At 42.1% G+C, this 27,992-nt stretch overlaps 1 protein-coding gene and 1 long non-coding RNA gene across 4 annotated transcripts in view; one reads left to right on the top strand and one right to left on the bottom strand.

The window, feature by feature from the left end:
- CCDC91 (coiled-coil domain containing 91) overlaps positions 1–1,139 on the top strand; it is a 192,316-nt gene extending 191,177 nt beyond the window's left edge. For both annotated transcript variants that reach the window (XM_058655774.1, XM_012929088.2), the window contains one exon: positions 966–1,139. In XM_058655774.1, the coding sequence (XP_058511757.1) occupies positions 966–1,076 (111 nt within the window). In that variant the 3' untranslated portion in view covers positions 1,077–1,139. The remainder of the gene's footprint in view (positions 1–965) is intronic.
- LOC131478113 (uncharacterized) overlaps positions 1–27,992 on the bottom strand; it is a 304,708-nt gene that overhangs the window by 50,034 nt on the left and 226,682 nt on the right. The window lies entirely within an intron of this gene.

The following is a 27,992-nucleotide window of genomic DNA, read 5'->3' as shown; positions in this document are numbered from 1 at the left end:
CCCTATCTCTGCACCTATATTAATACAGAATAGTAAAATAATGTCTTTATACCTTCCCATTTTTTCTTTATACTTTCTAAGTTTAAAATTCACTTGAACTCTTAGACTACTTCAAAATAGTTTTCTTCCTGTTGTTCATTCTTTTTAGGTATACATGAATTTTAGAATGCAACAGTAGAAAATTCTTGTTTGTATCTGCCACCTTTTCTTGTTTTGTTGGGGAGGGGTGTTAAGGGAAGACTTCCTCAGGTTTTATCTAACAGGTATATATTGTGAAATAGATTTAACTTTCTTTTGAACTTCTCCATCATTGCCAGGATCATGGACATTGTTTCATTAAGGTTGATTTGACACTTTGGAAAAATTTACTCAGTAATGTTTATAATTCAGAATTTTCTTTTCTAAATAAAGCAACTGACTTCCTTGATTAAACCTCCTGTTTGGTTTTCTATTGATATGTGGAAACAATGCTGATTTTTACAAAGCCTCCTCACGAAGGACCAAATTAGATGTGTTTCAACACTTTCAAGCAATCACTAAAAACTACCTTTTCTAAAACTAAGTTCACAATATTTCTTTCCTTGCTTATTTGTTTTACTAAACCCTAGTCATAGTTTAATTATGGTGCACTGCCATTCTTTTTTAATTTGCCTGATATTTTACTGGTTCTAATACTCTTCAAACTCATTAAAAATTGACATTCTTGCAATAACTGATAAAACGCATGGCATTTCTCCATCAAGTGAGTCTCCATGTCAACCATAAAGTTGCAACATTGTTTCATGTCATCTTACCTGATATGCCAAGAAGAATGATTGTACTGTCACCTCATTTACATGTACTGTTTGATATATTAAATATTCTAACTGCAGAAACATTTCTGTGGACTTAGTTGAGAGGTAAGGGATATTGTGTCAATTAAGTTTCTTTTTTTCTCTTTCTCTGTCCCCACAATGAATGAACAGCTTGATCAAGTCATCCGCCAGCGAAGCCTGTCTAGTCTGGAACTGTTCCTGTCCTGCGCTCAGAAACAGTTAAGCGCCTTAATAGCTACGGAGCCTGTGGACATTGAGTAAGGAAGTGCCCTGGCGTTATGTAAATCGTTAGACCTCTCAAATACATGCTGTGAATGATCAAGATGCTTCGGGTTTTTTGTTGGTTCTCTCCCCACCTCACCCCCTCCTCTGCCTCCAACACACACGCTCTGGAGAACTGACTTCTAGGTCAAGGATGAACCTCAACACTTAGAACTGTAACTAATCTCACTTAATCTCTGTTGGATTCTCCTTTGTGCTATTACTGCATTAGCAGTGGTAGCAATAAAACATTTGCTGTTGGCTCAAGTCATTTCCAAGTGCCATATTTTCAAAAGTTAATTAAATGAACATTATAGCCGCTGGTGGTTCTGTTCTGTTTGGCTAAAGGAGTAATGTCTTTATCACTGCTTCAGAGTGAGTCCTGACAAGATGCTAACATGTAGCCACCTATTTATTTGACTTGAAAAAAAAACAGCATGGACCTTAGCATCACTTATTTATCTATGTAACTTGATATCAAATGCTGATATGATTCCAAAAAATAATCATTCTGAAACTTCTTTTCTATAATGGGATCCATATTTTGCTTGGTCTACATTGAAAACAGAAATATAAATAAAAACACTAAAGATTATTCTGTTTAACTTTGATTTGCCTCTTAAACTAAAGGTGGTGGGTGTAATAAATGCTTATTTTCTATTTCTGTGCTTCAAAAGCACTATGAATCAAGTGTTTTCCTCACGCACTTACTGCACTATACAAATGTAGGACATATGAAACCTCTTGTCAAAGCTTCAGAATGTTCTAGCTTCATAAGCAGTGTGCCTCAATTCTAAAACATCGGTATTTTTAACATCCGAGTTAAATATCATTAACTATGTATGCAAATGTCTTGTTTTATTTTCTGAAATGCTCCTACTTTCATGGGCTTTGTACTTTTCTGAAACCTCTTGGTGTAATAAAGAGCTCCAAAAATTTACCTGATTGCTATACTTATTTTAGCTTTTTAAACAGGATTTTTTGGTGAAAATTTCTTACTTAAGACTCTCGACCAAGTATGATTCTTTCTATACACCACCTTTACCTGTAACATTGTCCAAGAAACTTGCTAATGTCAACGCTTTCTTACTTTTCTTTTAGAAATTAAAACAAGCGCAACACTGACTTGAAGTGTGGCCTAATGATACAGGAAAGAACTTTAATCCAGGAACAAGCCACTAACACAATGTTATGGTCTTTATTTGAAATCTTTTGACTCCCTGTCATCAGATTAAATGATAGGACGGCTTCACATGTTACCTAGGGGAGTCTGAAGTGTGAGGGTCACTGAAGCCCAGATCCTGAAACAGAGCAGATCCCAAAACAGCACAGGTTCCAAGACAGAGAGTGCACATCCCAAAACAAACATTGCAGATCCCAAGACAGGCAGCACAGATTCTGAGACAGACAGCACAGATTCTGAGACAGACAACACAGATCCCTAGACAGACAGCCCAGATCCCTAGACAGACAGCCCAGATCCCAAAACAGCACAGATCCCAAAACATTACAGATACCGAAACAGACAGAGCAAATCCCAAGAAGGACATTGCAGATCCCAAGAAGGACAGTACAGATCTAGAGACAGACAATGCAGATCCCAAGACAGTGCAGATCCTAAGAAGTATAGCACACATCCTAAGACAGACAGAACAGACCCCAAGGCAGACAGCACAGATTCCAAAACAGATAGCACAGATCCTGAGACAGACAGTGCAGATCCCAAAACAGACAGCACTGATTCAGGGAATGTGAGGGTCTCAAACTCCCGTCCATCCCCAACCTCCACAGAATGGGTTTATGTTCTTCCATCTGGGAATGCAGCTCTGCTGTTGACCAAAACTGATTGTTATTAGATACAACATTAAATAAATTCACAGGTTACCCACCACGTACAGTACACTATTTGGAGCTGCTATAAAAAGCTTTTCCTAAAACAGTCCATAGTAATTGTGAAATATCTCCTGAACAGGGGATTCTGATATGAGTATTTCTGAGTTAACTAATAATCTTTTCCCAATGATGTGCAAGTCACTGATTTCCACATTAAAACCTGCAGTTCTGTGTGTAGACCATTTCTGATAGTACTCACTAGGATAATTGTATGATCTAGTGTTGCGCTATGAGAGTTTGCGTCTTATATGCAACCCTCAAGTCCCAAACTGAGACACTCTTATGTTTGAAAAATAAAACACTACATTGAGAGGTTGAAAATGGAAAGGCAGTTAGGTGCTTTTAAATCATAAAAGTAGGGCCCAGCACAATGGCTCAGTGGCTAAATCCTCATCTTCCATACATCAGGATTTCATATAGGTGCTGGTGTATTTCCAGTTGTTTCACTTCCCATCCAGCTCTCTGCTTGTGGTCTGGGAAAGCAGTGGAAGATGGCCCAAAGCCTTGGGACTCTTTGGTGGGAGACCAAAAGGAGCCTCGAGGTTCCTGGTTCCTAGCTTTTGATTAGCTCAGCTCTGGCTTTTGTAGTCACTCAGGGAGTGAACCAGTCGATTGAAGATCTTTCTATCTCCTTCTCTCTGTAAATCTGCCTTTCCAATAAAAATAAATAAATATTTAAGAAAATTATAAAGTTAGTATCAGATTAGGGTTCTAGCTCATAAACACACTTGAGTATTAGAAAAGCACAACTTTCCACTAATAAATGAATTATCACCCATGCCCCCTGCCCTGTGTGTGTTTTTGTGGTATCTTCAGTTTCATTAAAGGAGTAGATTAGTTCTCATCTGCTCTACAGGACAGGGTGGGACCGAGTACCAACTCCAAGTCTTTAAGCAAGTGGTCCTACTCTCTGGTACCCTGGGGATGCCACAGAAAGCATCTCAGAGTTTCCATCCCAGAGACACTTAATACACATGTCCATATGTGAAGGAGGTTGGCCATCCTTACAGACCCAATAGATATTCTAACTCATCCATGGTCCTGAAGACAAGCTGCCTAACACATTGGAACTTACATTTTCTTGTTTGTGGGGTAGGACTGAAGGTTCCACTAGGCTTCTCGTGAAAATGCAGCCTGTAAAACATCCCAAATAGACCTCACATATGCAGCCACCAGCTCAGAGTTCTCTTTGCTAGAACATGCCCCCAGAATAACAGTGTGATTCCCCACAGATACATGTTCAACCGTCATTCTGCTGCTGTTCACCTGACTGAAGGGTCACAGGTTGAAAACCTGACCCAACCTGTGACAAGTGTGTGGCAGTACACTTCATCTACCCCAGGTAGAGAGGCATGAACAGGCACGAACCTGTACAGTCAGAGATTCCTTCAGTTTCAAATTCTGTGAGCCACCCAAATATGCTTCCAATGTGCTACCTCACTTTTTTCCCCCTTAAGTTAGCCAGAGCCAGTTTCTATTATGTGTAACCAAAATAATATTAACCGCGGCAGTCCAACACAGAGCCCAGTGCATAATCCTGGGATGCTGGACTCTTTGTAAGTTCTTCATTTCCTCCACCATACTCGTCCCCATCCAAAATGGGAACATGCTTTGATTTGTTTTAAGGAATGTTAAAAATATAACTGAACCAGTGCCTCTCATGTCTTACAGAGCCAGGGAACTCACAAATACCCAAAACTATGAACAAACAGTGCCCTATTTAGAAGTTGCCTGTCACTCAGGATCTAGACTAGTGGCTTGAACTCAGTTTTACTAAATGCTGACTCATGTTCCAATTCAAAGGAGGCTTACTCAGACATTGCTTTGAAATCAAAACCAGAACAATGTTCCTGTGACGGACGTTATACTGCACTGAGTAAGGTATCGCCCATTGCAACCTCTTTGTGGATGTTTTCTTTGAATCTGGCAAACTGAATACAATCAGGAATTGCTGCATAGGTTTAAAAAAATCAAAACAGAAGCATTTACTAAATGGAGAGGGAAATCATGCACTTCACCTAATTAAAATTCTTAATAAGAAACCAGAAACCCATGTATATAACAATAGCCCCCCCCCCCCAAAAAAAAACCATTTGTAAAACTCCAGGAGAAAAGGAAGACAGGGAGCCAAGCTCTTAGCATCTAGTGGTCTGCTTCCCAGTCAATGAGCAGTCTAACCAATGTGCTATGAATCTACAGTCCTCTCCACAGCATCAGGTTGCCTGGCAGAGAGCAAGTCCAAGGGCTCACCGCTACCACTACAGCCTTCTGAATGAACCCTTGCACAGCAAGAACTGTCTCTACCCATTAGGTGTGTAGGGAAGGCCAATCTCTCATATATTTACGGGAAGGAAACTCTGAGATGCTTTCTTGCGGTATCCACAGGGTAGCAGAGAGAGTAGAATTACTCGTTGAAAGACTTGGGGTTGGGATCCGATCCCACCCAGTGAAAAATAAAACATTGTCATCAACCCAGTGGCCCACACTACAGGGATAACGGGGTCCTTCACCACTGCATTTATAAGTGGAAGAATATCTGAGTGATTTAGTTGTTGGTGTGCCTTCTTGTTTGTATTTGCATCAAACTGAAGTGAAAGACTACAAATGTTGTACTGTATCCTAAAGGACTTTCATAGGGCCCAGTCTGCTAAAGACTTGGTTTATAAGTGAGGTAGCAAATTACTAAATTCATAAATAAAACACTCCCTGCTACCAGCAGTAGAATAACTGAATAATCCCCGGTTGATAGACTGAGTTGTAATTTAAGGAACTTAGCAAAGATTGCTCAGTGTTTAAATGAGATCCTATGAGAAACCTAAAGAAGCCTCATAAAACAGTTCCCAGAAATCCATGAGTCAACATTTCTGAAAATTCTACAGTGCACCTTGCATTTACCAATGTTACTCAGACTAAATCACACTGAGAAAATCGTATTCCCCAAGCATGCAGGTAGGGAGTGCACCTGAAAAACTGTATGTGAATCAGCTTGGCTGCCTTGAAACGGTGCCTGGCTGTGAGAGTAAGAAGTACTTTCCTCTGGAGAGTCCCTTGGAGCAGGGTTGGATTCCCTGGCCCGTTGGGTTTCCCTTACAAGGAGAGAACAAGTGCAGCCAAGTGATTCAGATTTTGTGATCCGCAGCGAGAGTGTTGGGAGCCTTGGTGAGGAGGAGGAGGATGGCAGGACGGGACAAGAGAGCAGGGAAACGTCCAGGGCAAGATGTGTGACAAACCTGGGCTTGAAGGATCCCTAGACTCCAGACTGTGATACAGAGAGACGTGTTTCTAGAAATACACATAAGTCAAGACAGGAACTCATTGAAAAGGTAGGAAAGTTTGACTCAGCCCTGGCAAACGTTCAGTTCTCAGAAGTCTAGGAGCTGATTGGGAGAAAAAAAAAAAAAAAGAATATGAAGCCACAGAATGTACAAATCGCTGACTTCAACACAGGCCAGATCCTGAAAACAGATTATAGAAAATTCCTTGTGGCAAGAGATGTATGCAATGAATTTGGAGTGTTTGCTGCTTTTGTTTAGGTGCTCTTTGCAGAAAATGTTATCAATGACTGGACACTTGTGGATAGCACTACATGTATTAAGAATTCCCTCCCAGTTGTTTTTTGACATTTGGCCTGCTTTCCTCAGCTTCAGAATATGTGAATGTTCAGCTTAAATTCTATAAATAACTTAGACACTTAGTGATTTCACTTGGCAAATGTATAGTTATTGTCTCAGGGAACTATTCTTTCAAATCATAATTATGTTGTAACTTTATAGATAAATGAATAGGTTTTTATGCTCACAGGTATGTAGATCACTAAAATTAAGCAAGCTGTATGCTTCGTGTTCTCATTTCATGTTTTTATTATAAGGCAGAGTAATTTGTTTCAAACAAAAACTGTTACATCGTTAATAGTTACTGAAAGAGACATAAATTAGGTAGGCAGATCAATGTAATTTTTCAGCATGCCCTGATCTAGGAGGGATCAAGCAATGGCAATAAAGCAGCTACAGTCACTGGGGAATAAGGTAACTTCACTTTTAATTAAATGAAATTATCTCACAGTAGCAGTGACTTCATCTATTATAAATTATCTGTTCTGTGGCTGTTCCACATGAGCAGAAAACTTGTGATCATAAATGTGTTATATGTTCATGACTTAGATTCTTACACATGTATTTATTTGAGACACAGAATGCCTCCATCCTCTGGTTAATTCCCTCCAAAACTCTCAACAACCAGGGCTGGGGAAGGCAGGAGCCATGAGCTCTAATGCAATCTCCATCTCCCATATAGGTAGCAGGGATGCTGTACCCTGGGCCTCCTAATTCTAGGTTAGCAGGAAGCTAGTGGCTCCTGGAGTTGGAGCAGAAGGTAAGCATCAAACCCAAGCACTCTGTGACAGATGGATGGGTGTCTAGGCGTGACTAAACACCCACCTTGCATAGAGGTAATTACACTGAGAAACTTAACATTTTGAATAAGCCATGATGCTTTGCTATATGACCCCTAACCTTTGATGTAGTGAGGCTGGTACCCCTGCTGTTTCTTCATCCCCTTTTCTGTGGTCTCACAGATGACTCAGTGGATCCCAGGAATTTGCTCCATATGCTGACTATCCCAGCTGTGTGTGGCTCAGTCTCTTAAGTCCAGAGTCAGATATTGGCTGCCTCGTTATTCCTTCCATTTGAGTGCTGTTGGTACTGAACAGATCGAAGGTGGTGCCCTTCATTCCCCTCACCCCCACCTCCACCACCCGGGTTCTTTCCTCATCTGATACTTTTCTACTGTACCTCATCTCAAGGAATGCAGTATCATTCCTCCAAGCCTCGTTTTTCATGCATTCCGTACTTTAATCTCGATGCTGTCTGCTTTGCTTCAAAGCATACCAGGAATCAATTCACTTTTTCCATTCTCACAATTATTTCTCTAACTTATCTTCATGATCTCTTGACTGGACTTCTGAAATAGCTTCCTAGGCAGTGAATGCTTGGTTTCTCTCTGTCACCCAACTATTCCTTTACACTGTGGCCAATGAATTTGCTGAGCCAACGATTATGTCACTGAGAAAAGGAGCTCTTTACTTCGCTTTGGATGGAAGGAACACAGATAATCTAACAGGAATAGATTTAACCACTGGCAGTGGTTTGTGTCTCCTAAAGCAGGCTCACTAACAGGACTGTTTACAGCAGGTAAAAGTACAACTAAGTTGAGTAAATGGAGAAAGTGATCAATAAACATCTCAGAAACCTGTGTGTGTGTCTGATCAGAATGTACAAGGCAATTACAAAAACTTCATGGAAAGTGAAAATAAAAAATGAGTTCATTGGGTATGCAAAAAGTATTGAAATCCGTGTATGCCATTTATATTTTAAAAGTTCAAGAACTTGCATTTAATTAAAATACTACACAAGAATTTTATTTAAAAAAATTATTGGTATCCAAATATTTTAATTCTGTCATTCAAATATTTTAACTTTGTTTTTCCATGAACTCTTGGAAGTACCTTTGTATATAACCTTGTAAGAGGCAGTAGATTCCTTGCCACCCAACTCATCTTTTTTTCCATATTGCTTCATGTCGGAGTTGCTGGCTCTGCTCTGCTACCTCCTGAAACCTGAGTCTCTCTCCTTGATCATTTACTATGGAAAAAAATGTAACATAAATGCCCACAAACACATGTAAATACCCACAGTATTTTTCAGATGCGATTGGGTTCTGCTTGTGATGGTGACATTAGCAGGCACACCTGCTCTTTGCCTCATCCTCCCTCATCCTTTTATTAAAGATTGATTCATGTTCTTATTGGAAAGGCAGATTTGCAGAGAGGAGGAGAGGCAGAAAGATCCTCCAGCTGCTGGTTCACTCCGGTAATGGCTGCAGCTTGAGCCGATCTGAAGCCAGGAGCATCCTTCAGGTCTCATACATGAGTGGAGGAGCTCAAGATTTTGGACTGTCCTCTGATGCTTTCCTAAGCCATAAGCAGGGAGCTGGATGAAAATGGGACATGAACCGAAACCTACAGCATATGCTCACACTTATAGCCATTGTGCCAGCCTCTAATAGTGAATTTTCCCATACAATAGTGTATGCGCTTCAACAAAACATGCAGCATGAGGCCACACGTGGCATTCTCTGAATGAGTTGGATCAGTAACGGGGCAAAGAAGCAATGACCCAGGTGGGGACACTGAGCATTAATATTTTCTCCACAAGTTTCATTCCCTCAGACTAGCTGGGTTAGGCAGCAGCAGTTCCATGTTGTTGTGTTGAAGAGCGTTCCAATCATAAAGTCAATGAATTAACAGCACTACTTCAGAGGTGGAGTGTGTTGGGCAAAGCCTGCTTCATCCTGTTCAGCAAGCTGAGCTCACTGTCAGGTGGCCATGCTATGGAGTTGACTCCACTTGAACCCCATGAAATAAATATTAGACCCCAAACAAGGGGTGGAATGTGGGGATCCTTCACTCTTAAATGGCATCACTCTTCACAGGTTTTTTTTTTTTTTCTCAATAGGGGGAAAGCTTTATTACATTCAATAAGATAAATGTAATTGGATATGTTCACTGATAATCACTTAGCAAAGTTGCTTGACTGAACAAGCTTTGGGGATTGCCCTATGTATACATCACCCCATAACAGCCTCTGTTCCACTCAACATTAGATGTGCAATTAATGACTGGTAACATTAAATTTTTATTAATACTATAGGGTGAAAACCAACATTCTTATCTGCTGGGAGAGAAGTCACTTTCTTTCCTAAGCTTTAATAAGAGCCAAATTTGTTTCCTTCCACTCCTTTCAACATTAATGTGACTGGGCATTCACCACGAACACAAATGCAAACTCAACTATCAAAACTAACGTGCCAGTGAAAGGTTGATCAACAGTGCTACTAACACGTTAGCATGGATTAAAAACTATAAATGCTTAATAAGAGCTTTTCTGACATATGTAACTTAAAGGTGGGCACACTTCAAGGTCCTACGCTGTAGCCTCGCAGATAAAATCCTTACCTTGCACATGTCAGCATCCCATATGGGCACCAGTTCTAATCCCAGTACCCCCACTTTTCATCCAGCTCCCTGCTTGTGGCCTGGGAAAGCAGTCGAGGGTGTCCCAAAGCCTTGGGAACCTGTAACCATGTGGGAGACCTCAAAGAAGCTCCTGGTTCCTGGCTTAAGCTTGGCTCAGCTCTGGCATCACGGCCATTTGAGGAGTGAACAAGCAGATGGTAGATATTTCTTTCTCTCCTTCTCTGTGTAAATCTGCCTTTCCAATAAAATAAATCTTTAAAAAAAAAGAGAAAAGAAAAAAACACAGAGAAATTAAGTAACCCCCATAAGATTATCCAAACTCTTAAAATAGATTTTGGATGTAAGGAAGATAACATCTAATCAGGTATGAGTGTTCCAAGGCATCTAACTTACACTCTAATAAATGAACAGCTCCTTCACACTAAAGTCATCTAAAACAATACTGAGTTTAGAATACCTTTCCTGCAGAAAACAACCAAACCCATGTGATATAGTCTCCGCTGATTTTTGTTGAAGTGTCTCCTCCAGACAATAAACAGATGGGTTTTGTTTTTTAATCCAGTCTACTAATATATGACGTTTGATTGAGCTTAAGCCATTTACATTCAGAGTTCAATGTGTATGGGTCATACTTTGGTCCTGTCATTTTAGGAATGGGTTGTTCATTGGTTTAGTCTTCTGTTGTCTTTTTACTGGGATATTCTTCCTGTTTGCCTTTGGTTTTGGTAGGTGCTATTCCTCTTCTCTGTCAAGAGAACATCTTCTGCTTAAATCATTCAATGACGCATAGATCATGCAGTGGCATCATTTTCTTCAAGAAGGTTCTTGATTTTCATTTCTTCAGCTACACATTAGTCATTTAGTAGCATGTTATTTAACTTCTTGGTGTTGTTAATTTCTTTTTTCTCCCTAATGTTGATTTTGTTTTGTGGCTCTTCATTTAAGGGGATGTATAGTAGCTCTGTAATGGAGACTTTCATATCTAGTAACATGTTATTTAACTTCATGGCATTGTAAATTTCTATTTTTCTTTCTATTGTTGATTTTGTATCACTACTTTTCATTTAAGGGGGTATACAGTAGCTGTGAAATGGAGACTAACATCCAGATGTGAGGATGCAGTGTAGTATATATTTCTGCTTCCAGACAAAGACGGACTTACAATGAAACTGTTTACTGTATCTTGACAATAGGATGCTGGACTCTCTGCCATTGTCCATGCCCGCAATGATGGACATATGACTGAGTATGAAGAACTATTTGTTAGTAATGATATAGAGGAACCATGTGGGGGGGAGGGAATTGGGGAGGGGATAGGGGAATATGGAACTGTATCATAAAATGACAATAATAATAATAAGATGTAAAAATAAATAAATAAAAGAATACCTTTCCTTTATTGTGCTCAAGGGAGCACTCCAAGATAATGCTGTTTACAGCTCTGTGGGGTCCTTTTCTCCTCTTACAGACAAGGAGAATAAGAGAGACATTGAGTCACTGACCAGTTACCTCTGCTCATCAGACTCAGAGCTGGGTTTCAACTCCAGGAGCCCCATGTTTAACCTCCCACTTCAGAACAGCAGACCTTGGCTGTTCCCAGCCACACTCAGCTGTTTCATTGCACCTGTAGTTTAGTGAGCTGTCTGCGGCTACACTCAGCTATTTCGTTCCATCTGCACTTCAATAATCTGTTTCCCACTGATGGTCGCTGATGCTCCTTGTGAGAACAGGCTCCAGCCTCAGCCTCTTGGCACCCACGTCATTCGCTGAATGGTCCCTCACCCAGGTTTGCACTAAGTCTTCCCACCGTGCGGTGTCCTAATTTATGTTGACAGGACATGGTTGTGGGAAAATTATTTCCCTTCACAGCCAAATTCTGCTTAATTGCTCTCATTTGTCTGGTGTAGAAAGATTTATGTTCTATAGCTCAGGCACATCAATAAAACTTCAATAGAGCAAATTAAACCTGGCCAAGTAGGAAATAAATTCACCACTCCAACAGTGGGTAATAGAATGTGACAATAAAGATTACTGCAGAAGAGGAACCTTATCCCAGCCAATGATGAGCCCTTCTGGGAAGACGGCAGGCCAGGCCAATCACCCAGTAGCACCGTTAAGCATTGTCACCTCACATTATCAATGAAGGAAGTAGGCCAGGCTGAATGAAATCATGTCACTAGGTTCTAATGGTTCTGTCAGTCATTGAGCACACACAGAACCAAAAGCCCCTAGCTTCTTCCCTCAAATTTACATATTGATCAAAAGCAGTGTAAACCACAATGCTACCAACATCAGAATTTTGGAATTCGTGAACGGTTATGGCTTCCGTGTGTGACCCACAGACTACATACTTCCCCTTCTGATGGCACAGGCCAGAGCCAGACTGTCTGAGCTCAAGTTTCTAATCAATCATATGCAACCTTTAAGTCCAATTGCCCAGTACCTCAGTTTTCTCAGTGTTTGAGAAAAATGCAATTTATTCCACTGGGTTGTTTGAACATCATTACACGGAAAGAACTAAACTGTAGGTGCCTCTCAGCTGAGCATTTATGTCTTAACACCATCTTTACTCTGAAACAAGCTTCATTTTTGTTCACGTTTTAGTACCTAGGGAATGACGTTTTTTCCACTTTCTAGAAGCACACTTGCTCAGTGCACTTGTGTGTTCTGACAGGTGGGTTTTCCCTTACACTACTATCTGAGTTTTTCCCAAGAGCTTCACGGAATGCTCAACTTAGAGGTGCCAGATAGTGCTTTACTGCATGGCCCTGGTTTTCCCAGGGACGGCTCATGTACGGAGAGGTCCAACATGCTTTCCTGCCAGGGTTATCTGAGATGTGCTGGCACCCATCACGCTGTCCTGTGGGCATGAGCTCAGGCAGCTGCTCAGGTGTTTTGCCCTTCCACAGACTCGGCCCCTTAATCTCTTCCTGCTCCTCCTCTTCCTCCCCGCCTGCTGCATTCCTGTCTGCTGGGAGGAGTGGTGACACTCATTTGCACTAGACCACAGTCCAGATGAAGTCAGATCGAGGACTTGGCCTGGGATCAAACCTGAAGCAGAGGGGAAGGGTGGAAACTGCTGTCTTGTAGAGAGCGAGCCACCCAGGGCGTAAGCCCTGAAAACATGTAAATAGCACTCTGTCCCATATGCTTTCCTTCCCCATGTTGTCATGCTACTGGTGCCAGCTAGCTTAACTGAGTGTGATTTGCAATGTTATTTTATTGAACATTTTCTGACAATTTGAGTACAGTTCTGAATGTAATTTTAAATCCTCTCCTGGCTCAGCAGATTGCAAAATTGCACGTTCTGTCTCCACATCAAATCCTGGGTCTGGAGGGGAATTGCAGACATTAAAGAGCAGAGCAGCACACCCGCAGAGTGGTGCAGCTGAGCCCTCCCGACTTGCATGGTGTTTAGGACGAGCCAAAGTGACATCCCGAAAAGATCGACTGCATGCATACAGGCTATTTTACACAAAGCTTGCAACTGATCTGGCTTCGATTTCTCAGACACACAATGTTTTGTTGCTGTTCAGAGGTAGCTAGCCCCTTTAGTGACTGGACCACCAAACATGATCAATCACATGTCCACAAACTAAAGGAGGGCAAAGTGATTTTTGGTAAATTATGGCTGGAAATACAGTTTGACATTGATCAATTCTTTTAGTCTTCCTGGGTCCCGGTGTTGACAAAGTTCAAGAGAAAAGCCATTCTAAAGAACTGACTATCAACTCTATCAACCTTTTGTGACTTGAGATGACCAGAAACTCACTGAGACAGGACGTCAAGTTTGGCCCAGCAAAAGTTGAAATGATATTTCATTACACTTTGTTATTTTTCTAAGACTTCTATAAGAAAAAAGTATTTATAAAGGAAGTTAATCAAGTTACCACTGAATGATTACTCCCTATTTAGTGACAAAGAAAATTTTCATCACAGCAATACATTTTTTCTCAGCTTTCCATTGGACCTGTCATTAAAATGACATTCTTCGTGTGGCTATTATTGACAAAGAAAAAAACACATTTCTTGAAAAGCTTGGATATGAGGCACTTAAAAGTGGCTATAAATCCATATTGATTTTGAACATTTCAGTTTGGTTAAACGATTACAACTGAATAGTTCCATTTACAGTCAGCATCTGCGGGCTGTCAATTGTATTAATGATTAAGTTGTTTAACGATTTAAAATGGTTTTCCCATTTTGAGAGAAGCTCTCCCTACTGGTACATATTTATTTGGAAATCAGTTAGAGCAATGTGGTAGAGATTTTTAGGTTTTATCCTCTCCAGCTCCCAAGTTCCGTGACAAGCAGGATTGATGCTTCCCTGTACCAAGGTAGCTCCATGTGCAGAAGGGATGGCATTATGCAGGAGCCAACACTGGAAGCAATGGTGCCAGAACCACCAGCCCAGAGCTCTCGCCCCTTCCTGGGCAGGGTGGAGGTGGTTTGTATTCAGAGTCTGGGGACATACCAGATCAGCACTGCATCACGGAGTTGCCACATACAGGGTGGCTGCCTTGAGTCTATATCCACAAATGATTTTAGATGCATGAAAGTTAAACCTTATGATCAATTACAATTTACACAATGTAACCCAACCTCAGGAGAAACCTGGCCTCTTGACACCACCACTGCCTTAGGAACCTAGAGGAGACCCCTCAGGCTTGTTCTAAGATGCCTAAATGGGTTTTGGCTACCATGTGTATTGGTTCAGTGTCTAATGTTTGCTGGCACTGCACAAGACAGCCAGGAAACCAAGCTCCTAAGGCATAGCCCTTTCCTTCAGGTGGCACAAAAACACTTCTCAAATGTGAACTGAGCCATTTGAAAAATTCTACTTAAAGCCAAAAACAAACAAAGAAACAAACAAAAAAAACTAAATTAAAAAGCAAACCGCATTGACTTACGCATTCAGTCTGAGTGTCATAAACCCCAGGATCCTGCACATTTGAGGGGCCGTGGGGAGGCTGAAGCATCCAGGGCACTACATGCTTCAGTTTCTTTCTCAAGATTCTCGAACCACTGACACCATGTGGCCCACACTGTTTCTAGGTAACAGGAAACTCATGTCATTCCTTTGCAGCCACTTTGTACCCAATAATTCTCTTTTTTGCATTTTGCCAAATGCATGAGAGTTATAAAACAAATGTATCTATAAATTTACATGTATTTGGCTATTATGTTGTACTTGCTCTTGGTGGTAATGCTTTGGATTATAAAATTCATGTTTTAGTGAATTAGTACTAGGCCAGATAACTGCTTTCAGATCACATCTGCTTACTGAACCCTGCACCTAAGCCCACTGTGACATGAGTTTGCCACTGCTGTTGACATGGGTGAAAAATCCTCATGTGTGGAATCTGCACTTTGCACTTCATTCAGTTGAATAATCTCATTCAAATCCTCAGTGCTAAGGAACTAATGATTAATATTTTCAAATAATTTAACAATAAATATAACAAAACTAATACTAATAAATGAGTAATTTAAACACTTTAAAAATAATAAACATTTTAAATCGTTTTTTAAAGAAAAGATAAATTAGAGGCAGAATACATGTGGCCAAGAGAGCTCCTCTCTATCTGTTGGCTCTCCCTATCCAATGCAGAAACAGTCAGGGCTGGGCCGGGATGAAGTCAGGACTCCAGCGTGCCACCGGGTCTCCCATGTATGTGGCGGGAGCAGAGCAGGGACTGAAACCCAAGTATAAGAATACAGAATGTAGATATCTTAACCGCTGTACTATAGTACCCATCTCTGTTAGCTAGTTGTAAACAGGAACTCTCATTCACTCCTACAACAGACCCTTGACGATGCTGTTACTGTGTTACATTTGTCAAGTAAAACTGGCTGCCATAACAATATACCACACAGAGACATTAAGCTAACAAAATACCAAACTCAAACACTGCTCCTAGCACAGCACATTTTCTGATATTAAAAGAAAAAAAAGTTTCTGCTAGACATCATGGTACTGCACTACCTGGAGAGTTCTAAAGCCAAGAACAGAAATGTCCAAGTGTCACTGAAATGCTGAGGCCACTCAGTGGTCTTCTCCTGTGAAAGCTGAACCCAGGTCCTTCATTTCAAGTTTTCCACATGTGTAGGAGGGATCCAAGAACTCCACCTGCTGCCTCCCAAGGTCTACATTGGCAGGAAGCTGGAGGATAAAGATGTACTGGATTTTCAAACCAGTATATAGATGTTCTAAGCAGTGGCTTAACCACTGTGACAAATTCTTACCATATAACATTTGCTTTTAATAAGCATAAAGTGAATTGATCAATTTTATTTCATTGTTGATAGACAAAACAAAACGAGAGTTTTTGCCTCTATATACAATCTCATTCAAAGTCCCAATCAAAGTCCCATTCAGAATGAGTGAGCCTTGCAGATACAGTGAACTGTCTAGCCAGCTCTCTGTCATCCCAGGTTGAGGCTTTGTTCACAGGCGCCACCTTGTCTAATGACTTACCTATGCTCTTCTGGATCTCTAGTGGGGTGGCCTAGAGCACCTTGTTCAGAGTGTGACTGGTCTTGGCTGGCTCCTTTTCAGAGTCCTCCCTTAAAACCTATCTTGCTTCTCCAAGTCTCACTTCTGAGCATCTGTTCCCCATCCCCACTTGTTCAGACACACCTCATGATCCAGGCTGCCCAAACACAACACAAGGCATTGTGATCACAACCTAGCCACACAGGCTACATGGCCATCCTTCAAAACCCAAGACCATCTACCCTGCAGTCTATGTCTCTTCCCAACTCCAAGTTCCAGGAAAGGGAATGAACTGATCAGAGGGCAATAGGGCTGGGCAGCAAGCTAGAAAGAGCTGTCTAGAACCAAGGACTGTGTGTGGTTGGAGAGTTTTTCAGTAGCTAGTGGTCACTCCCCATGGCTCCCCAGTCCAGATTAACATGTGAAGAAAACCGTCTATGTTGCAGGGAGGGAGTGAGAGTGAGGAAGGCATGAGGATGCCGATTCCTGCCTCACCTCTCTCACAAATGATTTTGACACACACTGGGCCATCCTGGAAGGACAGGCCCACCAAATGGAGAAGTTGCTGTCCAACAGTTACTTTCTAGCTAAATAGTCCAGGGACAATTAGGAAACTTCCTAGGTAATTTATGGGCTGATCACCTTGGAGATGTGGGAAAGAATAAGATGTTCCATGAATGCTTTCTGCACTTTCTGTGTCAAAATGCAAAATACTGACTAATTTGAACAGAAATTCATGATGGAGAAAGCTCGTGTGTGCCTACGGAAGCAGCAGAGGAAACAGACACATTAGTAACACAGCGTGAGACTCCAGGGCTCGTAGTGATCAGCCACCGTGTTTTCCAGTTTTGAAAGCTGTGGCTTGGGTTAAGCCATGTGATTAGAGAACAGCAGAGTGTAGACTAAATAAGTGTATGTGCTGGGTGCTCCTGGCCCACGGAGCCTGGGAATCAGAAGAAACCATGAGGGAGGTGTTTGGAATCCTTACACATTCCTGAACCTGTTTACCGAGGATGAGACCGGAGATGATGAAACAAATTGTAACAGTGTAAGTAATATCAGCCAGCTGTGGTCCCTCCTTCATATTCCTGGGGTGTTTGCAGATGTACCAGGGCTACACACAAACATTTATTTCTGACTGCATGCTTTGTGCGTGGCTTTAAAGGAAATAGTACTCTGAGAATACAGTGGAGACTGATGACTTACATTGGCCAGAGTAGGGACAATCCTATGTTCAGTAACAGGAGCGGAGAACAGGAGAGACAATGACAGAAAGCCCTGTGTGTTTGAGTGAAGCCATTGGTCTGCCTCTGCCAGGAGGGGCCCCTGTCACAGCAGAGCTGCTGGAAGTGATTTGGTTCATGTGTGTGTGTGAGCAAGAGGGAGCAGTGGTTGCACCTTGCAGAGCAGGTGTGAAGTGACTGGGGTGTGGCCAGTAGTAAGGACTCCAGGAACAGCAGGCTAAGGTCAGAGCAACTGTGTGTGGCTGTGAGCAAGCCAGGCTCCAGACCTAGGTCTACCACTGTTTCTTCCCAGGGCCATCATCTTGGGTATATTAGCCTCTCTGCTTGCATTTGATTTCCTCTTCTATGAAATGGGAGAGTTGGACAAATGCCTTACTAAGTCTGAAAGTCTGTTTTCCACAACTCACTTCTCAAATGCCTGTGGTGACAGCTCTCCATCTGATGATTTTTGCCCCCATATGGAGGGAGACATTGGCAGCTGTCTCAACCAAGAGGAAGGTGTGATATGTTCTGAAGGCACAGGACAGACTTCTCATGGTGAAGAGCGAGCCCACCCTTGCTAGAGCCAGCCAGAGACCCACTCCTGAGTGAGGCCACCAGGATGAGCCCACGTGAGCCAATTACAGTTCCACTGCCAGAGCCTCCAGTTTGTAGAGTTTTCAAATTTGGTTTTGGAGATAAAATACCCCCAATTTAAAATACACCAACACATTGATTTTCTTAAATAAAAACACTCCAGGAGCCAAGTCAAATAGAGCTCCAGGACACGAGCTGTCGGCAGCCTGTCAATTCGTGAGATCTAATTTAGCCACAGACTGTCCAAGTAATTAGCAGGATGTAGCTGAAGGCGTGGATTCCTTCATCTGTGTGTGGTTATCTGAGCAAGAGCTAAGCAGGTCTGGGTTCATTCATGCTCTTGTTCGCACAGCACACATAGCACACTTAGTACACATGTGGTGTGCTGGATAAACCCTGTGGCAAATGTACAGAGATGTTCCCCATATCCTGTGAATGGCATAGGGGGCAGCTCACTTGCCCCCCCAAAAAAGCAGGTTGCAAGGCTGGTATCAGTCTCCTGTTATTCTCTCCAAGCTGTCACAGAGTAATGGGATCTTGGGGCAGGCAGGAACTCCAACATGAGCTCACACTTACTCCTAGCCTGACTGGGGTGTGATGTTGCCGATGAACCACAGACCTGGACTTGGAAGTCAGGTGTGTTTTCCCCCAGGCCTAGGTGCTCCGAAGAGGAAAGCAGTGAGAGGAAGGAAGGCACTGGGGGAAGAGGAGGGAGCGGATGGGTCTGCCTAACAAGGCTTGCTCCAGGTGCGGCTCTGGGCTTCCAGAAGCACCCGAGTAACACCAGATGTGACCCGAGAAGTAAATGAGAAGGGATGCAAGCATGCTCTGGAGGCTGGGGATGGTTACCTTGCTTCCCAGGTGTAAGGTTGGCATTAGGCTGAATGCATCCCCAGTGCAGGATCGCCAGGCCGTTATGCGGCATCCATGAGGAAGTCAGAGACACATGTGTGGCTGTCTCTGGGAGATGCTTTGCTCCTAACAAACTGCAGATCAGTGACATCCAACAGGCAGCATCGTGACACTGCCGGAAGGAAAGTGGAGGTGACGTTCTTCATTAACATCGGCTAGCTATGGGGCGGGCATTTGGCCGCGCAGCTCAGAAGCCAGCAAGAGGACACTTGGGCCCCTGTCATGTTCCACTCTACTCTAGCTTCCTGCCTGTGAAGACCCTGGCAGACAGCAGGGCTGGCTCACATAACTGGGTTCCTGCTGCCTCTTACAGGTGACAGACTAAGGGGCTGAGAGGACAAAGGCTCAGGCTGAAAAGTCTAACAGAGCTCAGGGTTCATGGTTCCTGGCTTCAGCATGGCCCAGCCCTCAGGGTTACAGACATTTGGACGCTGAAAAAGTAGACAGAACTCCCTGTTTGTTTCGTCTTTCTGTCTCTGCCCTTTTAACTAAATAAATGAAAGTTTCAAAAAATATGAAGGCTCAAAGGCCAACCATGAAGTTGTAGACACAGAAAACTGAATACCCTTACCTTGTCTGCTCCAAGCCCTCCTGTGCTTTCCTGCCATGGGGCTCATTTTTTCCCCCTGAGTTTCTCTAAGAGCCTCCATGTCTGCTTACACGACAAGGGAGCTGTCTGGGCCTAGGTGTGTGTTTGTACCTGCCTCTTTGGGATGTGGCTACCTTGCTTATCCACCTCATGCTGGGGCAGGCTCCCAGCACCTGTCTGATCTGGTGCAGGTGGAGCCAATACCCCACCGTGGCCAGAAGTTCCCCCACTCAGATATCTCCCTGGTGTGCTGACTGTGGTCACCAGCTAGCAGCCTGCAATCCTGCATCAAGTTGGAGCTTTTCCCTCTTGCAACATCATGTTTGTTGAGCACCAGAGCATCTCCCAGGCCCGCTGTATGCACTGCTCCCAGCCAGCTGCCTGTGCAGCCGGTGTAGACAGAACAAGCTGACGCTGCAGCTGCTGCCGGGGGACACAGTCTTGCCAGCAGGTCTCACGTTCCCTAGGGAAATGGTGGTGTTTTCAGTTACTCACAGGATGTGATTATAAATACTCATTTGCAGGAGAAACAGCCTGATGTGCTGACTTGTCCATTAATAGAATGCTGCACACTTCGGAACATGTGAGCCACCCTTAGAGTTTAGTTGGAACTTGAGCTCTCTGTTAGCCTTTGCAGCCCAAGTCTTTTTCCTCTCAGCCCCCTTACTTCTCACTGCTGGGGCCGCAAGAGCTTCTGTTACTATTATTGTTTTCAGTTTAAGACAAACAGTACTCCTTCCCAAAAGCTGGTTCTGGGCCAGAAACTCAAGCCGATCTCCCCACATGGGTGCTGGGAACATTGCTCAAGCCAGCATCACTGCCTCCTAGGGTCTGTAGAGGCAGGAAGCTGTAATGAGGAGCTGGAGGCAGGGACTGTACCCGGGTACTGGGCTGTTGGATGTGGGCATCTATACTGTTGTCTTCACTGCCAGGCCAAGTGCCAGCACCTGCCCTGCTGTAACTGTCCTCGTCTGTGTGATTACAGCTCTTTGACGGAAAAGATGATTTATCTATCTTCTCATCTTCTATGTAATGTGAATTGCCAAACTTGCAAAACCACACATGCTTCTTGTATTATTTTTATTCCTGTTGTGTAGTCTAGTGCCCTATGCATGACGGTACTTCAAAAAGTTCATGAAAAATGAAATTAAATGATATGTTTATTGAAAAGCAGGCAGTTGTTCTTAATCCTTGCAATTTTCCCATTAGCTGAATGCTCCACCAATGCTTTGCAGTATCCTTTTAGTTACTGGATGTGCAGTATGTCATAGCAGTTGGACTCCGAGAAGATCCAGGACCCAACAATTAGACTCTCGCTTCTCTAATACAGGGGGAACATTTTAAAAAACAAGCACAGCAGCAGCAGAGAAAAAGGGGGTGATTATAAAACTCTAAGTTGGAAGACATAGCTGAGGGTGGAGGCCTGTGGCATGCTCTCTCTCACTGAGCCCACTGGCCACACACCGGAAAACGCTGCCTCTCCCAGTTGGCCTCCAGGCTGCCGAGGGAGCCTTGGAGAAGATGCTGCCCCCTACAGGAGGGCCAAGGAACTCACTATGGTCACATTGATCTCAGCATGGCCATTCAGAAAAAGGCTAGTGCCTGCCTTGATGCAATGTGCGTTAAGGAAAGCTCAGGCAGGGCTTACACATCTTCACATGAAAGATAGCCTGGGAACGAGGAAAAGAGCTGTCCCCCCTTAACCATACTTCATTTGTAAGGTATTTGTTTTCATTAAAAGAAAATTTATTTATTTGGAAAGCCAAGAAACAGGGTAGGTGACAGACAAGGACAAAGAATAGATTTCCTTTGTGCTGGTTCACTTCTCCAGTGTCTGCACAAGCCAGTGCTGGGCCAGGCCAGGACCTGGGTATGAATGGAGAGCAGAGCTGAGCCTCAGACCTAGACCCTCCACTCTGGAATGTGAGCATTCATGCAGTGTCAACCTCTGCACCAAGTGTTCATGCCCAGCAATTACTTGTAAATGATGGTGGCACCCAAGTTATTTGTAAAAATCCCTTTAATCCTTTTCCAGGGCAAAGTTTGTTGAAGCAGTCAGAAACAATAAATCAATCAAGAAGCTATCACGTTTCAGATACATCTCTGCAATGTTGTCCCAATCCTCACCTAACTTCCTCCCTGCAACTGTCCCTGAAACACTGAATGCAAAGCTAGGTGGCTTAAAAGGCTTAAAAGGCTCATGGTAGTAGGATGGATAAATTCTCATCCATTAACTGGCCTAAATCATTTCTTCACCTACAGGTGTGCAAACAGGACCCACCTATAACAGACGGAAGGACACATGGTGGAGGGCAAGCCTAGATACAAGATCTGTCCACTCTCAGCAACTAGCCAGGATGAATGTGCCTCAGAGATTAATGAGGGCAGTTCAGAGAATAACTTCAGAGCTGTGCCAAGGACTTCTGGGGGCTACAGCAGCCACACTGTAAAGTTTATAGCTGAATACTTTCCTAACAGTTCCAAGAAAATGCAGTGTTGGGAGGATGAGTCCTGGAGTGCTAACCCCTGTGGATAAACAATGGAATTCCCCATTAGGTGTTGATGGCAAAGGATGGGGCATTAAAGAAGGACACCTTATTTGGGGAACAAAAACAGAACTGGGGAGCTGGGGGACAGGAAACAAGGAAGAGTTGGGGCCAGCACTATCGGAATTCGGTTTTAACAGAAATATTAAATGGATGATCTTGGTTTGTTTTCCCCACCATATGTCATACTTTTGTTTGGCTTCACCTGGTATTTAAGAATAGAAGGATACTGGGGCCAGAAGCCAGGTGGGACACATCTAGAAGAAATGGATAGATTTTTGGAATAATACAATCTATCAAAATTGAATCAGAGCCAATTAATAGTCTAAATAGCTTTGTCACCAGGAATGAGACTATATTAGTAATTAAATCCCTCCCAAAAGAAAAGCCTTGGGTCAGATGGCTTCACTGTATTCCAAATATTTCAAGAGAACTTTCTCCAATCCTTCATAAGCTACCCAAAACAATAAAAAAGTGAGGCAATCCTTCCAAATTCTTTTATGAAACCAACAGCACCCTAATTCTAAAGCCAGATAGAGACAAAACAGAGCGCTCCAGCTGACATCCCTGATGAACACAGATGCAAAAACCCTCAGCAAAATACTTGCAAATAGGATCCAACAATACTCCAGACAGATCATTCAACTGGACTAGATGGGATTATCCCTGGCATGAAGGGATGGCTAAGCATAAGCAAATCAATAAATGTAATATACCACATTAACAAATTAAAAATGAAGCCATATCATCTCAATAGATGCAGAGAAGGCTTTTGATAAAGTCCAATGGCACTTCATGCTAAAAACCTTAAGCAATATAGACACAGAAGGAACACTCTACAACACAATCAAAACAATATAAAAGAAGAAACCTAAATGGGAAAACCCTGGAAGATTTTCCACTAAGATCTGAAATGATACAAGGTTGTCCACTTTCACCTCTGCTATTCAATACAGCATTGGAAGTCCTAGCTAGAACTATTAGGCAGGACAAGAAGTTAAAGGAAGTCAAATCAGAAATCTGGAACTAAAATTATCCCTGTTCACAGATGACGATGATCCTATTACATAGGAAAACTAAAAGGCTAAATCAAGACTATTGGACACTTGAGGGAGCTTGGCAGGATAGCAGGATACAAAATTAATGAACATAAATAAGTACCATCAGGATACACAAATAACCAGGGATGAGAAAGCGCTTGAAACTACAGTCCCATTTAAATTAGCACAGAAAAATCTAAAATGCCTTGGAATAACCTAAAAAAAGATATGGAAGACCTCTACAATAAAGACTACAAAATTTAACAAAAATAGATGACATTAAGAGATGGAGAAATTTACCATGTTCCTGGATTGACAAGATCAACATCATCAAAATATCCGTATTACTGGAAGTAATATACTGATTTCCAATCAAAATACCAATCAAAATCCCAACAAGGGTCCGGTGCGATAGCGTAGTGGTTAAGGTCCTCGCCTTGCACACCCGCTCCCATATGGGCACCAGTTCTAATCCCAGCAGCTCCACTTCCCATGCAGCTCCCTGCTTGTGGCCTGGGAAAGCAGTCCAGGACAGCCCAAAGCCTTGGGACCCTGCACCCGTGTGGGAGACCTGGAAGAGCTCCTGGCTCCTGATTTCAGATTGGCTCAGCTCCAGCTGTTGCAGTCACTTGTGGAGTGAATCATCGGACGGAAGATCTTCCTCTCTGTCTCTCCTTCTTTCTGCATATCTGACTTTGCAATAAAAATAAATAAATCTTAAGAAAAAATCCCAACAACATTCTTCTTAGAAATAGAAAAAATGATACAAAAGTTTATCTGGAAACACGATACCATGAAGAGCCAAAGTTATTCTGAAGAGTAAAAATCAAGCTGGAGGAATCAAAATTCCAGACCTCAAGACATACTACATGGCAGTGATCATCAAAACAGTCTGGTACTGATGCAGAAACAGAGAAGAAAATGAGTGGAGCAGAACAGAAACCTCAGAAGTGAGCTCACACATGTACAACTAACAAATCTTCAACAAGAAAAAGAGAAAAGAATCAGTAAAAAAGGCTGTTCTCTTCAATTAATGCTTTTGGGATAATTGGATATCAGCCTGCAAAAGTAAAAATAATTATAATAGTAATAATAAGACTCCCACCAGTCACCTTATATAAAAATCACCTCTAAATGGGTCAAGGAGCTAAATCTGCACCCAGAAACCACCAAACTATTAGAGTGCGTCCTATGTCTTCCTCTACAAGATATAGAGACTGGGAAACACTTCTTAGAAAAGTCACCATAAGTTCAGTTTCAAAGCTAAAATAAGCAAATAGGACTACATCAAACTAAGAAGCTTCTATATAGCAAAGGAAATGATCAATAAAATGAAAAAAAGCATCCAATAAATTGGGATAAAGTTTTTGTACACTATACAACCAATAGGGACTAATATCCAGGATTTACAAAGAACTTGAGAAACTCAACAATAGTAAAGCAAGCAACCATGTAAAGAAATTGGCAAAGGAAATGAACAGAGATTTATCAAAATAACAAATTAAAATGGCTAACAGACATGAAAAAAATGCTCAGGCTCTCTAGCCATCAAGGAAATACAAATAAAAACCACACTGAGGTTCCACCAAATTCCAGTAAGACTGGCTTACATTCAGAACTCTACTAACATCACCCGTTGGCATGGATGTTGGGAGAAAGGTACCCTCCTTCACAGTTGGTGGGAGTGTAGGCTAGTACAACTACTATATAAGTCAGAATGGAGACAGATTAAGACACCTGATATCCCACATTTGAAAGTATATCCCAAGGAAATCTGCATATAAAAAATAACTAATTCAATATTTATAACAGTACAATCTACAATAGCAAAAACAGGGAAACAACCCAGTTGCCCATTAAAAAAGGAATGTATAAAGAAACTGGTACATCTATGCTATTAAGTACTACCAGCTATTAAATGAATGGAATTCTACCATTTGCAACCACATAGTCTCAACTAGAGACCATCATGATCAGTGAAATAAGCCAATCCCAAAAGGACAATTGTCATGTGTTCTGTTTCCGTGAAAAATAAAAAGATCAACAAAGTGGTTAACATGCATGCACACACATTCACCTAAAGGAACTTCATATGGAGTCAAGTATACCAGGAAATGACATTACATTGCAGAATGCATCTCTACTCCCAAATCGAAGGTGGACTTCCAAACACTGCCAAATATACCTTGACAATATGATACTGGACTTTCTACCACTGTCTATACCTAAAATGTTATGACACCCTTAAATAAAAAGATGATGGACTTGGGACTATTGTTGAAGGACTATACCTTTGTTAGATAAGGGAAAACAGTAGCAGGGGGGGAGCGAGGGGATTGAGACAGTAGAATGGGAAATCCCTAAGCCTAACTGTATCATGAAAAATTAAAATAGGTCTATTTCTCTCATAGACCTATTATCAAGTATACAAAATGCCAGACTGCTCTAAAACTGTGTATAAAATCTTAGAGACGAACTAGTGTTATGTTGCAGGTTAAGCCAGTCCTTGCAACACTGGCATCCCACATTTGCAGAGTCCCAGCTGCACAACATCTAATGTAGTTCCCTGTTAATCCACCTGAGAAGCAAATGATGGTTATTTGGGCCCCTGACACCCATGTAGAAAACCCATCCATGACCATTGTGGCTATTTGGGAAGGGAACCAATGGGTGGAAGATGTCTTTTTCTCTCCTTTGAAAGCAATGAATCTTAAAAACACCAAAACACAATTCTCCAACAAACTTTCTTCAAGTGCAGACCAAGGTCACTTGCTTCTGAGTTACCTGATCCCTGATCACCTAACTAAACTTTCTAAGTCACACTCTTTTAAAGGTTGCATTAGGATTGCTCATTTCAGAGTCAAAAGTGACTGTGTTTACAGACTCAAAGAATATTCTTAAAACAGCAACAATGCTGTTCACGCGACTACAAAAACAATCCTAACATTTGTGTAGACCCACAGAGACAACTGTAGAAACAGCCAAAGCAGTCTTGAACGAAAAGAAAAATAAACAGGAAGCATTGATTGACCCCAAAATACATGAGAAAGCTACAGTCATTAAAACAGCAAAGTATTGACATAAAAACAGACTTACAGACCAATGTAAACTCATGTGTGTGTCCCTAGGCAGACCTGCAATACAACTGTTAAGAACATATACTGCACAAAACACAACCAAAGGTACTGGATGCTTGATCATCAATACACAGAAGCACGAAACTTACCAGTTAGCTCTGATCATGCACGCAGTGAAAGGTTGAAAATTTACATCTAAGACCAAACTATGTCTAAAACCACTAGAAAATAGATGGACAGGAAATGTTTCAGAACGCTAGGTAAGGATATGTTTGGATAAGATTACAAAAGCACAAGGAACAAAATACAACACAAATGGACCACTGGAATCATTTCCAACAATACACTTCACAGCAAAGAAAACAATCTGCAGTTACCACCACCACCACCACCACCAACAAAGAGCAACAAAACAGGAGAACATATTCACAAATTGCTCGTATGACAAGGAGTTAATATCCAGAATGTTAGGAGCTTAAGCCACTCCAACAGCAATAAAACTCAACATAAATCCAATTAAAAGCAGCCCATAGTTCTAAATGGACACATCTCAAAAGAAATACAAATAGACTCCAGTCACATGTGAAGACATTAAGCATTATCGGTCATGGGCAACATCAAGTAGAAACAGGAGCGCTCATGGTACTCTGATTCGACTATCCAAATGATAAAGGGTAACAGGTGCTGGCAAGGTTGTGCAGAACAGGGGAATTCAGTTCATCAAACTATCACATTACACCCCCTCATATATGATTATCTTATTAAAAATAAACTCAAAATACAGGTGAAAAACTGTATAATTTGTACTTCAGAGAGCAGTGCTGATTTTAGGAAGCATTAAAATATTGTAATATTGTAATATTCTGGAGAACCAGAAAGGGAGAATGAAGCAAGTGCCTGCTAGAAAAGCGAGGCAGGGCTTGCCCATCACTGCAAGAGCAGGGCTTGCCCATCACTGCAAGAGCAGGGCAGCACAGACCAATGAAGAGGCGTAAAGAGAATTTGCAAACAGAAACTAACCTTTACACACATTCCTTTCACCCAGGGTTAAGTAATAATATCCTGTTTTGAAGTTTAAAAATTTGAGTCACAGAGAGAGGTTCCATGAATTGCCAAATGTCAGCTGGTTAGTCGGTGGCAGAACCAACCATATTCTATTGACTCCAAATCCATTGTTTTTCTACCTAATTACATTGAAGTCTCTTCTGTTTGAAGCCTTCCAAATCATTTTCAGTCCATCCAAAGACTTCATATCTGCCCAAGTCAATTGGAAATAACACAGCTGGGCCTTGGGTAACCACATTAGTACTTTTTACTTTTCTTAGCATGGCCCTTCCCTCCCAAGTAATTGCAAACTGCTGTGTTTTAATTACAACAACTTTCAGGATGTTCCACTTATTTCTAATCAGCTGGGCCGTGTATGTTCTACCTCTACCTTTTAGCCCCAGAGTTCTCAACTCAATTCTGCCCGGGTGTGAGTGTTCTTGAGAAAGAACCACCACATGAGAGA

This window comes from Ochotona princeps, chromosome 27, assembly GCF_030435755.1.
Source record: "Ochotona princeps isolate mOchPri1 chromosome 27, mOchPri1.hap1, whole genome shotgun sequence".
NCBI lineage: Eukaryota > Metazoa > Chordata > Mammalia > Lagomorpha > Ochotonidae > Ochotona > Ochotona princeps.
This window is presented reverse-complemented; position numbering and strand designations above follow the sequence as displayed.